Here is a 12,788-nt window from a genome sequence, read left to right as displayed (position 1 = left end):
AGTAATACAGAGAAATGTTGATAATCTGCAACAATACTTCGCCACAATGCAACACAAATACTGTCTGAATTTTGATGCCTTTATTTCCATTTAACATCTTTAGCTTCAATGACTGATTTTTTGGAATATCAAAGAAAGGAAAGCTAAAGCTAATTACTAATAAAGTTAATATCGTGGTGTGGTACAGTAGTTAAAGATCTAGGCTGGTAACTGAAGGGTTGTTGGTTTAAATCCATTAGCAATCGTGCACCTGAGAAATATACATACAGAACACACAAAATGGCTTGATGTTTTTACATTTAAAGATAAACATTTTTTTAATATAAAACATGCTACTTGTTGGAAGGACCTCATAATAATCCCAGATGGTGCTCTTTGGTTGGGTCTCAGTAATAAACATTAGAAGAAAAGTTCCAAAGTAAAAAAAAAATTAAAAGCCTTTATTACTGTTTTGGCTGGTCACATTTGGACTAGAAGAAGTGCCTTGGATCATTTCATCTAATGTTTCATTTAGTCAATTTTTTAAAAGTACACTAACATAAAAAAAACTAACAGACATTAAATAAAAAAACAACACTCAAATTTAGCTTTCATGAGGATTTTAAACTCATGGTTGAAGGGGGGATTGTTGCTATAATACATAGATAAAAGTATCTGCCAATTGACAACTAACTTACTACAGTGTAATGCTGTGAGGTACTAGTCCAGCAGCCCCATTCTATAGAAATGAGAGTAAAGAGTCAGCTCATAAGGCTGGATGAACAGAAGAAGGAGGGAGGGAGGGGGAGATGCATCTGGTTGCACTGCTCATGCAGCCTGGGTTCAGGGAAAGAAGTGTGGAAGTCACCGCCTGGTGGAAGCTAGCTCAGAGCTAATTACTGACAGATGGAGTGACCACCATTCCGTCACACCGGAGCCCAGCGGAATGTTATCCTTCTGCCAGAACAGAGACAACACATAACAAACTCATCGCAAACTCACTCTGCCTGTCCACAAAACCAGGGGCAATGGATTCTCTAAGGATGAAAGTGTGAAGTTCATCCTTTTCAAGTTTCAACTTCCCGATAAAGACATGTGTCACATTTTTTCCTTTAAATATATAACTTCTTAAAATAATTTATACATTTCTGCTAATTTTCTGAACGGCTGCCCAATGGTTCTAATGGTCACTGCGTCTTTCTTCCAGTGTATTGGGTACAGATTGATGGTGCTCTCCAGATGAAATGCATATTGGCACTTTAGCTGATTAAAGTCACTTTCTTTTAAACACAAATCTCCTGCAGCAGAAATCCAAGTATGACAGCAGTAGCACACTCGATGGAAAGGCGTTTTTATAGATTATTAGGCAACTATTGCAAAGGTCAATGAGTGACCTTTATAAACATATCCGAATGAAATGGAAAGGTCCATGTGTAACTCAAACATGACACGTAACTGAGAAAAACTGAATAACATTTTATGTGTGGATCAACAGATGTGTTTTGTAACATCTTCTGAAAGTGAGTGTGTGCATTATGGATCGACTGATACAAAAATGTAGGCTTTAGTATGATGAAATTTTCTTTTCTTAAACAGATAAAACGGAGGTCATAGTTTTTAACTCCTCAGACCCCAGGCATCAAAATCAATTTGATTTTAAGCACCTAAATTCATTTATTTCCCCTTCAGTGCGAAAGCCCGTTTTTGATTGCATGTGGTGCTCGGCAAGTTTTCATTTTGAAACATGGATACATCTTTATCCAAGCCTGAAAAATGATAGGAACATCTCAGATGAGTTATTTTTTGTAAGGAGTCTCTGTGAAGGTCTTGGCTCACCTGAGTCTCTCGAACGTTTTCCACTGTGAAGTTAAACCACACTCTGAAGCGAGGGTTACACGTGTCAGGCCTGATGAACAGATCAAACTCAAATTCACTGATGTAGTCAACACGGCCCAGGTTACCTACAGAGAGACAGAGAGAATAACAAAGAAGTTTTCCAAAGTTAATTTCAGGCCTTGAATCTATTCAGTAGCTCTATGATATGCTTTAATATATGCATACAGAAACACAATATTTCAAAATGTGTTATTCTTTAGTTTAACCATGCAGACATATATATGTCAACACAGACAGCAGTGACTGGGAGAGATTTCCCTGTAGACTAATAAAATGGACTATAACTCATTTGAGATCCTACTGATATTTGTGTGTTCACAGTATTCCATTTATGTAAAGGTAAATAAAATACTGTGTTGCGGTCTAACCTTTTCTTTCCCCATAGATTTTGACACACATACACACACTCTTACTGGGTGGGATGGAGGAAGTCAGCCGAGACGCTTGGCAGTCGCTCAGGTGACGACTAGACAGCTTTGGTAGCAGATCGCAGAATAACAAGCCTCAACATGGCTGCCGCAAACAAATAAATAATAACAAACCAGAAAAATGCTTTGTTGGTAAAATATTATCCAGCAAATTTCAAATGGCAAGTAATAAAGTTCAGTCTTAAACAAGAATACTAATGGGAACACACGGAATCTCCTCACACCATGTAAAGTAATACAGAGAAATGTTGATAATCTGCAACAATACTTCGCCACAATGCAACACAAATACTGTCTGAATTTTGATGCCTTTATTTCCATTTAACATCTTTAGCTTCAATGACTGATTTTTTGGAATATCAAAGAAAGGAAAGCTAAAGCTAATTACTAATAAAGTTAATATCGTGGTGTGGTACAGTAGTTAAAGATCTAGGCTGGTAACTGAAGGGTTGTTGGTTTAAATCCATTAGCAATCGTGCACCTGAGAAATATACATACAGAACACACAAAATGGCTTGATGTTTTTACATTTAAAGATAAACATTTTTTTAATATAAAACATGCTACTTGTTGGAAGGACCTCATAATAATCCCAGATGGTGCTCTTTGGTTGGGTCTCAGTAATAAACATTAGAAGAAAAGTTCCAAAGTAAAAAAAATCACGGCTGGATTACTGTAACTCGCTGTACTTTGGCATTTCAAAAACTCTAATTTCTCGTTTACAGGTAGTACAAAATGCAGCAGCTAGATTTCTGAAGGGGTGTAAAAAATTTGATCATGTTACACCCATTCTGAGATCCCTGCATTGGCTGCCTGTTCAGCACAGATTTGAGTTTAAAATTCTTCTACTTGTCTACAAATCATTGAACAACCTAGCTCCGCCTTATCTTACAAACCTACTTCATCCCTACATCCCCACAAGACGATTACGATCCGAGGAAAAACTTCTCCTCCAGATCCCTCGCACTCATCTAAAGACGAGAGGAAATAGAGCGTTTGAAGTGGCTGGTCCTACTCTCTGGAACAACTTACCATCTCATGTTAGAATGGCCTCCACTCTACCGGAGTTTAAATCTTGTCTAAAAACTCATCTTTTTACCTTGGCGTTTATTAATTGATTTCGTAATAGTCATGTTATGTGTATTTTGACATTATGCTATTTATATTTTACTTATTGTATTTGTGCTATTGACAGTGTACAGCACTTTGGTCGGCTTTGAGCTGTTTTTAAATGTGCTTTAGAAATAAACTTGAACTTGAACTTGAACTTGATACCAGCCCCTGTTCCCTTTGCATTAATAAACAGTCCTGAGCAACTAATGAAATTAAACTAGGGCTATCAATTAATTCAATAATTAATAAGAATGATTTAAGAGTCATCTCATAATTAATAATGTTAAGTTCTGTCTATGGAAAAAAAAATGCTGATGATTAAAAAAATGTCCTTAAGATATCGTAACATTGTCTTTTTTTTTGGTACTATGGTATTATTTTAGTACCAGTATACCATAGAACTGTGCTGCACATCCACTTTAAATGAGGCATCTAGATTAATTTAATCAGTTTTATAGTTCAAAACCTCCAGGGCAGCTAAAAACAAGATGTATTGCCATTTCACATTCCCCTTCATATCTTAACGTGAATGACAGACATGAACTTCCAGCAGAAGTGATAGGGCTCCACACCGCAGCTCTCAGCAACTGAGAAGAATCAAGTCAAACACACTTTACACCACAAATAACATCTGTTTTACAGCTTTAACATGTATTTTTTATACAACAGCCAACCACACAGAGAAAGAGAGAAAGGATCAGTAGCTAAGCCAGTCACTGGAGGAGAAAGAGAAAGGAGAGAATGGGAGATTGGTGGCTGCACCTGTTCCAGACAGATGTGCATGCTAATTCATCATTCATCCATTCCAGCACATTAACCATTTATGCTACTTTTAGCATCAAATATTGTCCAACGACATGCAGTAACAGTGATCCAGTGATCTGGTCTTAATTGTGAGAGTTTAATTGGATGAGATGAGATTTCTCATAGTTTTCATGTGATTGTAATACAAGCTACAATTAGTAGGAAAACAAGAAGAAATGCTAAAACTTGGAAAATCATAGATGTTTTTATGTGCTTGTATTACTATACTTGTAAGAGATGACTGTCCATATGTGTATGATCAACAAGCCAACATAGACATGAAGTGTTGCAATGTTCTTTTACAATGTTTGTTGCCACAAATATGCAAAGAAAAAAAAACAGCGAAATAATTGCGTTTTCATAGGAACACTTTTTTTGTACTACAATTATGCAAAATACAGTGCCAGAAATAAATAGCTCCGGTCATTAAATGTTCTTAATTTACTTGCAATTGGCATTGGTTAATTTTGGAACCTGGCTACATCTCATGTCACAGATAATGAAACCAACAGACTGAGCTGTGGAAAAAAAAAAGCACTTTCGTACAGCGAAGAAAAAAAAACATTTTGCAAGTAATTTGTAATCTACTTTCACAATTACTTAAAAAGTTGACTGTTTTGTGAAAATATAACAGCCTCTAAATAAATAAATAAATAAACAAACAAACAAACAAGACTTTCAAACTCATGGTTTGAGGTGGGGAAATAATTTCAAGGGGGAACATGCCCGCATTAACTCCCAACCTCCCAAAACTATGCTCACAAGTACAGGTGTACTTTCCTTAAGGATTAAAAGTGAGTCATGTACAAACAAACCAAAGAACACACAAACCCTTTGAATCTAAATAGCAGATCAAACTGCCTTTCTTTCAGAACCTGACTTTTCAGCACCTAAGACAGCTCCATAGATGGAAGAATGAAGCTGCTTTCCATGGTGCTGACAGATCCACTGCAGTTTGCCTATTCAAATACATTGCTGGGTAACTTTCTAACTCTCAATCATTACTTTATTCAAGCATGCTTTCAACTTTTTTGATACACACAATTTTAATATTAACATAAGCACACAAAAATGCTGATTTAGCAGCAAACATCTGATTAATTTTCCTTCAATCTTCATTTGGTATATAATGTTTCACAGACTTATATTTCCATGAAGAAAAGAAAAACACTCTTCAGGGCTTCAGGGCAACAAGTCTCTGCTCAGCTTGATGGGAGAGGATATGATACACCATTGATTTGAGTTTTAATTTTATGGTGCCTGACTCCAGTCAGACCATGATGAGCTGTAATCTACAATGCTTCGGTCAGCCCTGAACAAGCATAAATACTACACCGGAGGAGAGGTCCGGCCATCACAGCGTGGAGGATGAATGCCATTTTGGATGACAGTTCACTGACAACACAGATAATTCAATGTATAACCAGGGGAGGAAAAATCAATGACTGTTTTTTAACATAGCGTTGTGTGTGTGTGTGTGTGTGTGTGTGTGTGTGTGCGCGCGCAGAAGGACAGAGTGGAAAAGAGAGAAAGAAAGAGTAGGAAAAAGATAATGCAAGCAAATTCTCCTATGTTTCAACTGCCTTGAAAATTTCATCTACATATTCCGTCATAAGAGCCTTTTATGATGCAGTGCTTAGGATTTAACAAATTGGGTTTTTTAGCAAATAATGCAACAAGCTCAGCTCAGAGGAGAACTCTATGGAGTTCAATGGGAATAGAGGCAGTGCTGTTTTTATAGCCTGTTTGCTCTCAGCAGAACAACACCGCCGAGCTGCTGGGAGGAGAGACACTTTCTCATTTATAGGGAGTTAATTCCCACTGTTATCAGCAAACTGAAATAAACATTCCATATAGAGAAAAGAGTGGGAGGTTGAATCATCTTATCTAGTGGCTTGTGTGTGTTTGAGTTTGAGTGTATATGTAAGTGTGATTGTGTGAGTGTGTGTTTCTCATGTGGTTAACCTCGTTATAGATGTAGAAGAGAAAAGCAAATGGAGAATCCATATTAATGTAATGTGTTTGCTGTCTGGAGAAGCATGTAGGTGGTCTCCACTCAGCTACCTCTCTGTTCCTTCCTTCCAGCTGTTCAATTCAGACACTTATTTCTAAAACATACACTTGGCCTCCACTGGTTCTCAACTGATTTTTCTTTCTAGTTATATTCTTTGGTTTTTATGACTAGCGTTCAACACCTCACAGGGCTTGCAAAATCGCTAGCCCGACGTCCCGGGGCTATTGTGTTTTCCAGTCGGGCTACCAAAATGTATCACCACTGCCCGACGGGCTATCTTAAATGCAGATCTCCCGCGGGTCCTTAAAAACTCCTAAAGTGAGTTGTATCAAACTTAAGGCCATAAAAAGTTTTAAATACGTTAAATGGTATAAGATATGTCTTAATTATAATTTCAAGAGCTCTTACATTTGGGGACGGAAAGACAAGAGTCGAGATACGGCTGGATTAAACTTCAAAAGGCAATGATGTCATTGAATAAATATGAACGCTGCACGTTTCAAGTCAAAATGTGGCGCGGATGTCTTTATTTTAATGTATCTGAAGTAGGAATGTAACGATTACCGGTTTGACGATAAATCATGATTAAATTCCCCACGGTTAGTATTACCGTTTCATCCTTAAATTTTCATTAAAACCATATTAGATTACCGCGATTTGAATAACTCGCGATAAATAAATACTATCCAGCATAAAGCACAGTTTTAAGTAACAGTCTCACGTGCGCACAGCACGCAGAGTAGTTTCGTTTTGAGTGAAAACAGGGCGGAAAAGCTGGGAAGTTTTAAAAGAATTATACAAATTAATATATGAATGAATTAATTATATGAATGTACCTCTGAAGGTTCTGACTGTCTTCAGAAACGATTCGATGGCATTTTGTTTTCATCTTCGCTCCATGTAATACCTAAAGGAAGTGTTCTTAATCGCAATACTGCTTTGCCCATGGAGGTTACGGGAAACAGCTCTAATTTCCATAAGCTTTTCCATAAGCGCCACCTAGTGTCAGAGAGTGGATTTACAGAGACTTATATTTACATTCAGCCTGTGTGCAGTTTCTGTCTGGACAAAAACGGACCGAATTTGCTTGCCTTGCTGTAAATGTTGATGAAAAACAAGCTTATGTGGATTCTACACATTTAAACAATTCAGATAAGCTATCTAGAATTATTTATGGAACCGATAAAATACATATAATCATTTATTAATCAATTATCATTTTGACATTTTCTTTATTTAAAGGCTGAAATGTGAGGTTTACCTTTTTATGAAACTTTTTCAAAGCTTTATTTGAACATTTACATTAGATATTTCAACATGCTATTAAACAGTTGTCAGTCAAGTTGTCATTTAAAATTCTAACATCATTGGTAATGTTATTGTTTTAGTGATTATGCAAATAAAAAGTCATTTTATTTGTTGTTTGTTGATTTTTAAATATAAAACTTGAAGTGATTTATGTGTCGGTACTTTTTGAACATCTCCAGCACATTTTAACAATACCGTGATAATACTGATAACGTGATAATTTTGGTCATTATAACCGTGATAATTTTCATACCGTTACATCCCTAATCTAAAGGGAATCGACTGTCCTCAGAAACGTGTCGTTGGCATTTTAATTTCATTTGACCTATAATTCCTGATAAAGCAGCGTTTATGAGCGCGGAGCTGCTTTGTGTATAGCCGTTACCAGGGAAACCGCAATATTTCAGCGCTCCTAAAGCGCCACCTCATGGCAGAGAATGAATTTGCATTTCCAGTAAGCCTTTCTTGCTGTTAATGGTCAGAATCAGATTAATGCAAATATCAACTCATGTTTTTACGCAGCAAACACAGAGTTGTAAATGAGAAAGAAGTTAATGTGCCTTCTAAAAATCTAAACAAATAAGCAGCTCTTAAAATGGGTCATAAATTGCCTTAAATTTATTTTTAAAAATTCTGCAGATACCCTGTAAATAGTGAAATAAAATTCCTTCCTTCATATTTGTTGATATTTGTGTATTGAAAATATTTTGGATTGACATTTAAACTCCTATCTGATTTTCTATATTAAAAAAAAAAAGGTATTTTTTTATTTGGGCTACCAGGTATTTTGAAATTTTGCGAGCCCTGCCTCATATGGTGTAGAATCTTATAATTTTACTGTTTTTATTGTATTTCTGATCAAATAAATGCATAGGTGAACCTAAGAAACTTCTTTCAAAAACATTTGACCTTTTACCAAACTTCTGAAACAATATAAAATTATACAATATAATACATTTCTCTAATGTTTTGTTTCTGCATTTAAAATATAATATACAGAAAAATTAGGAGCTATACGATATTCAAAAAAGAATGAGAAAGAGAAAGAATCAGAATCAGAAAAAGGAGAAAAACAGAATGGGGGTAGATCTGTCATACATTGGCATTCAGTTGGAACATGGCTTGGCTAATCCCATTACAGAGCTACAAGCCTGGTCAGTTAGAGCAGTCCTCCTGCTCATCCAGAACAATGGGACACTCTGCAGTTCACAGCTGCCTAACAACCCACGACCAGAAAAAAGGACCATTCAGGGAGAAACTGAGAGACTGAAAAGGGAGCGATACAGTAGAATAAGCAATGGAGGAGTGAAGTTTAGTCACTGTAAATTCAGATTATAAGACAGATTGTTTCATTCAAATATGCATGGTAAAACATAGTATGATACTCATATACTGTAGCTTAGATAAAGTCACCATGTTATGCAAACTAGCTGATTATAAAACAATAAATAATAGGAATAAACATCTATTTGAACAACAAGATCAACTACAATCTGTTATCTACTGACTAGCTGTACTTTAATTACTGATGAGAAATGTGGTAATGTGGTTAGTTTAGAGCATCCCAGGTACTGATAACGGCATTGGACACAGATATCTTTCAACCTTTTCAAAGTTTTTTTTTTCTTCCGTTACAAACTGCATTGGAAATTAGAAGTGACTCTGGAGACTGGCCACCTCTTAAATGTGTTTTTGCCATGTGCTCCTTTTCATTATTGGAAAACACATCAGACTCTCCCACGGGTGAGAATACCTGGACACGGACAACTGATAAAGCTGGAATTGATTCAAACCCCAGGAAAGGTATCTGGCTCAAGACCTTCAGCCAAACTCACTTCATGCAGTTTTTCCTGCCCTCTGTCTAAAGGCAAAGTGTCACTGAGGCAATATCAATCTCTCTCTTTCTCTCTCTCTTTGTCCTTATTTTTCTCTCTCTCCATCTCTGCTAAACTTTTTCACATCTTTATCGTTAAATCAGGACAAGAATAGAGCCATGACCTCTAACTCTCAGATCTTCTGTAACAGGTGTCAAAACTGTAAAAGCCTTCAAACTAGCATTCCTCACAATGCTAGCGCTATTTACATCGCCATTCCAGCAGTCCCATGAAGAAGGCCGTGCTGTGCATGAATGTGGGTTTTAAGCTAAGCAGCCTCTAGATGCTAATTAATTACATAAATTACACAATGTCTCTCAAATCACTAGACTGTCATTAAAATGGGACTAAATAGTAAAATAATCACACAAATTAGCATTTTATCAAAAATGGGGCAGGAAATAAATGCAACAGTAGTAATTGCTTGACATCTATCTTTCAGCATGGATATGTTAAACCCTAAGCGGCACAAAATATAGACCGTCTACTCCTTTGCTTTGCAGCCCACACGCTTGGCAGCAGTGATAAAGGGGCCAGTGAATCTGAAAAGGTTCAAATTTTCTTGCTGCCCTTGTATCGGTATTGCTCGAATAAAAAAGGGCCCAAAGCAAGTGTGTTCATTTCATAACAGTCGGCAGGTCACAGGGAGGCATTCACTGTGAAATGTACTAAATTGTACCATCGATCTAAGCCATGAAACATGCCAGCTTTTCTGAAGCCCCAGACTCCTGGAGGCACTCTCTTAAAAGAGCCACTCACCACCATCAACTGTGGTCTTCCCTCTTCATCTCATTTATAAGAATGCAGGGTTAACGTTGTTACCCCTTTAAATCCAGATTTAGATTATGTACCGCTTTGTTCTCCTTCCCTTTCATTCCTTGCCTTATCATTTTGTTAGCTGTACGGTTGAGTCCTTAGTGGGTAAACAGAATTCACTTCAAATTTCATGCTATCTCTTTACAAGTTAATTATATGAAGTCCTACAAAGGACAAAAGACGCTTTGCCAGCAGGACAACGGTCCATCCTGTCGGCTGTTTTTTCAGGCTTTGCCTTTTTGTTTTCATCTTTCTCTAACACACTCCCTTGCTCTCTTTCGTTATCTCTTCTTCTAGTTCCTGTTCTATATCCCTGGCCTGGCAATAAGAATAATCTTTCCTGCGGAGACTTGGGAGATAAAGACAGAAGAAGCTGAAGGGTCCTTGGTGACCCTGTGGCGAAGAGAAGGTCAACAGTGCTGCTAAGAGGGGTTTGTTATCAGGGTGGTAGCATCCTATTGGGGAGGCGGCTGCCCTGTTTATTTACAGTTAATGCTCCCTGTTGGTGTGCGCTCTAATGCCTGAGGCTGACTGTTCTGTAATGGGATGTGCGCACAAAAAGAGGAGACAGGAACAATGGAACCGTGAAATTAACGGCAACTCCAATAGGTCACCAATAAGAGAAGGTGCTTTCATTAAAGGGGTCATATGATGTTGCTAAAAAGAACATTATTTTGTGTATTTGGTGTAATGAAATGTGTTTATGTGGTTTAAGGTTCAAAAAACACATTATTTTCCACATACTGTACATTATGGTGAAAGCCGATCCGGCGATCCACAGTGCGAAGTTGATGTATTTCCTCAGTGACTAGCACGAATCAGCTCTAGGCATGACGAAGCGGATATCGTCCTCTTTTGGAAGGCCAAACTAAGTAGTTTCACTTTCACAACAAAACACACAGCGTTTTCACGACATGGTAGCGTCGGCAACAACAATACTACAGCGAGAATAAAAGTTATGCCTTCTCTCTTTGCGTGAACATTTGGGAAGCGTTATGCAAATCTTCCGAGATCGTGACGTAGGTATGTGGGGGCGTGTTAGAACGAGCCGTTTTAGGTAGGCGTGGTTGACTCTTAACTTTTATAAAGAATATCTCTTTGGATTTGAGACTTTAGTCTTTGCAACTTTACAGATCTTCTTTATGCACCAAGAGCTTGTAACACTCCAAAGAGAAAGGAAAAATTGAAATCGCATCATATGACCCCTTTAAGAGAGGCATGAAAAAAACAAACACAAAATAATGATGAAATGTTGATCAGTTCTATCAAAGCGCTACACACCGCCTGACACAAACTTAAAGATGACGTCAGCAGAGTTGTGCACCATTCCAAATGCCTGTTAAATTCCAAATCAAATCCTGAATTAAATTGAAATTAATTGAGGTAAGAAACATGTAGATTTGAATTTAATGGTAATCTATTCAAGAAATCAATGTCTATTGAAATTCATATTTTATAAATTGTTACTAATTTACCTTGTTTGAAAGTTTTGAAAAAAATGCAAAAAAAGTTTAAAGGTTTATTGGTCTTATAGAATGATCAATAGATCCATAGATACATCCATGGACTGACAGATGGATTGATACATACACTGCAGTGTTTTCTATACATTGATTTGTGGCGGCACGCCACATCAAAACTGACCACCACAAATACATTTTCCACAGGAATCTGAAATCGCTGAATAAACATGAGCACTGCACGTTTCAAAATCAAAAGTGGTGCGAGTGTTTTTATATGAATGTATCTTTGAATGGAACGGACTGTCTTCAGAAAAGCTTCAATGTCATTTTCATTTCATCTTGCCTGTAATGGCTGATAAACTAGCGTTTGTGAGAGCAGCACTGCTTTGTGTACAGCCGTTACCGGGGAAACCGCTATTTCTGCTACTCCAAAAGCACCTCCTGCTTTTGTAAATGTTAACCACTATATATATATATATATATATATATACACTACCGGTCAAAAGTTTGGGATCAGTAAGACTTGTAATGTTTTTTAAAGAAGTCTCTTATGCTCATCAAGGCTGCATTTATTTGATCAAAAATACAGAAAAAAACGGTAATCATGCCGTATATATCCTTTAAAATATAATTTATTTCTGTGATGCAAAGTTGAATTTCCATCAGCCATTACTCCAGTATAAAGTGTCACATGATCCTTCAGAAATCATTCTAATATGCTGATTTATTATCAGTGCTGAAACTGTTGTGCTGCTTAATATTTTTTTGGAACCTGTGATACTTCTTTTCAGGATTCTTTGATGAATAAAAAGTTAAAAAGAACAGCATTTATTCAAAATATAAATCTTTTCTAACAATATAAATCTTTGCTATCACTTCTTAACAATTTAACACATCCTTGCTGAATAAAAGTTTTAATTTCTTTCAAAAAAATAAAGAATAAAACTTTACTGACACCAAACTTTTGAACGGTAGTATATTGTTAGAAAATATTTCTTTTTTTAATAAATGCTCTTCTTTTTAACTTTTTATTCATCAAAGAATCCTGAAAAGAAGTATCACAGGTTCCAAAAAAATATTAAGCAGCACAACA

At 36.6% G+C, this 12,788-nt stretch overlaps 1 protein-coding gene across 1 annotated transcript in view; it reads right to left on the bottom strand.

Moving 5' to 3' along the window:
* Window positions 1-1,664: 1,664 nt before the first annotated feature.
* Window positions 1,665-12,788, bottom strand: part of LOC107743888 (cytosolic carboxypeptidase 6-like) — a 60,923-nt gene continuing 49,799 nt past the window's right edge. The window contains exons 3-4 of the mRNA XM_016557340.1: window positions 1,816-1,940; window positions 1,665-1,745 (exon numbers count right to left, since the gene is read on the bottom strand). Coding sequence (XP_016412826.1) covers window positions 1,665-1,745; window positions 1,816-1,940 — 206 coding nt within the window. The remainder of the gene's footprint in view (window positions 1,746-1,815; window positions 1,941-12,788) is intronic.

The sequence above is a fragment of the Sinocyclocheilus rhinocerous genome, unplaced genomic scaffold (assembly GCF_001515625.1).
Source record: "Sinocyclocheilus rhinocerous isolate Xijiao unplaced genomic scaffold, SAMN03320098_v1.1 scaffold377, whole genome shotgun sequence".
Taxonomy (NCBI): domain Eukaryota; kingdom Metazoa; phylum Chordata; class Actinopteri; order Cypriniformes; family Cyprinidae; genus Sinocyclocheilus; species Sinocyclocheilus rhinocerous.
This window is presented reverse-complemented; position numbering and strand designations above follow the sequence as displayed.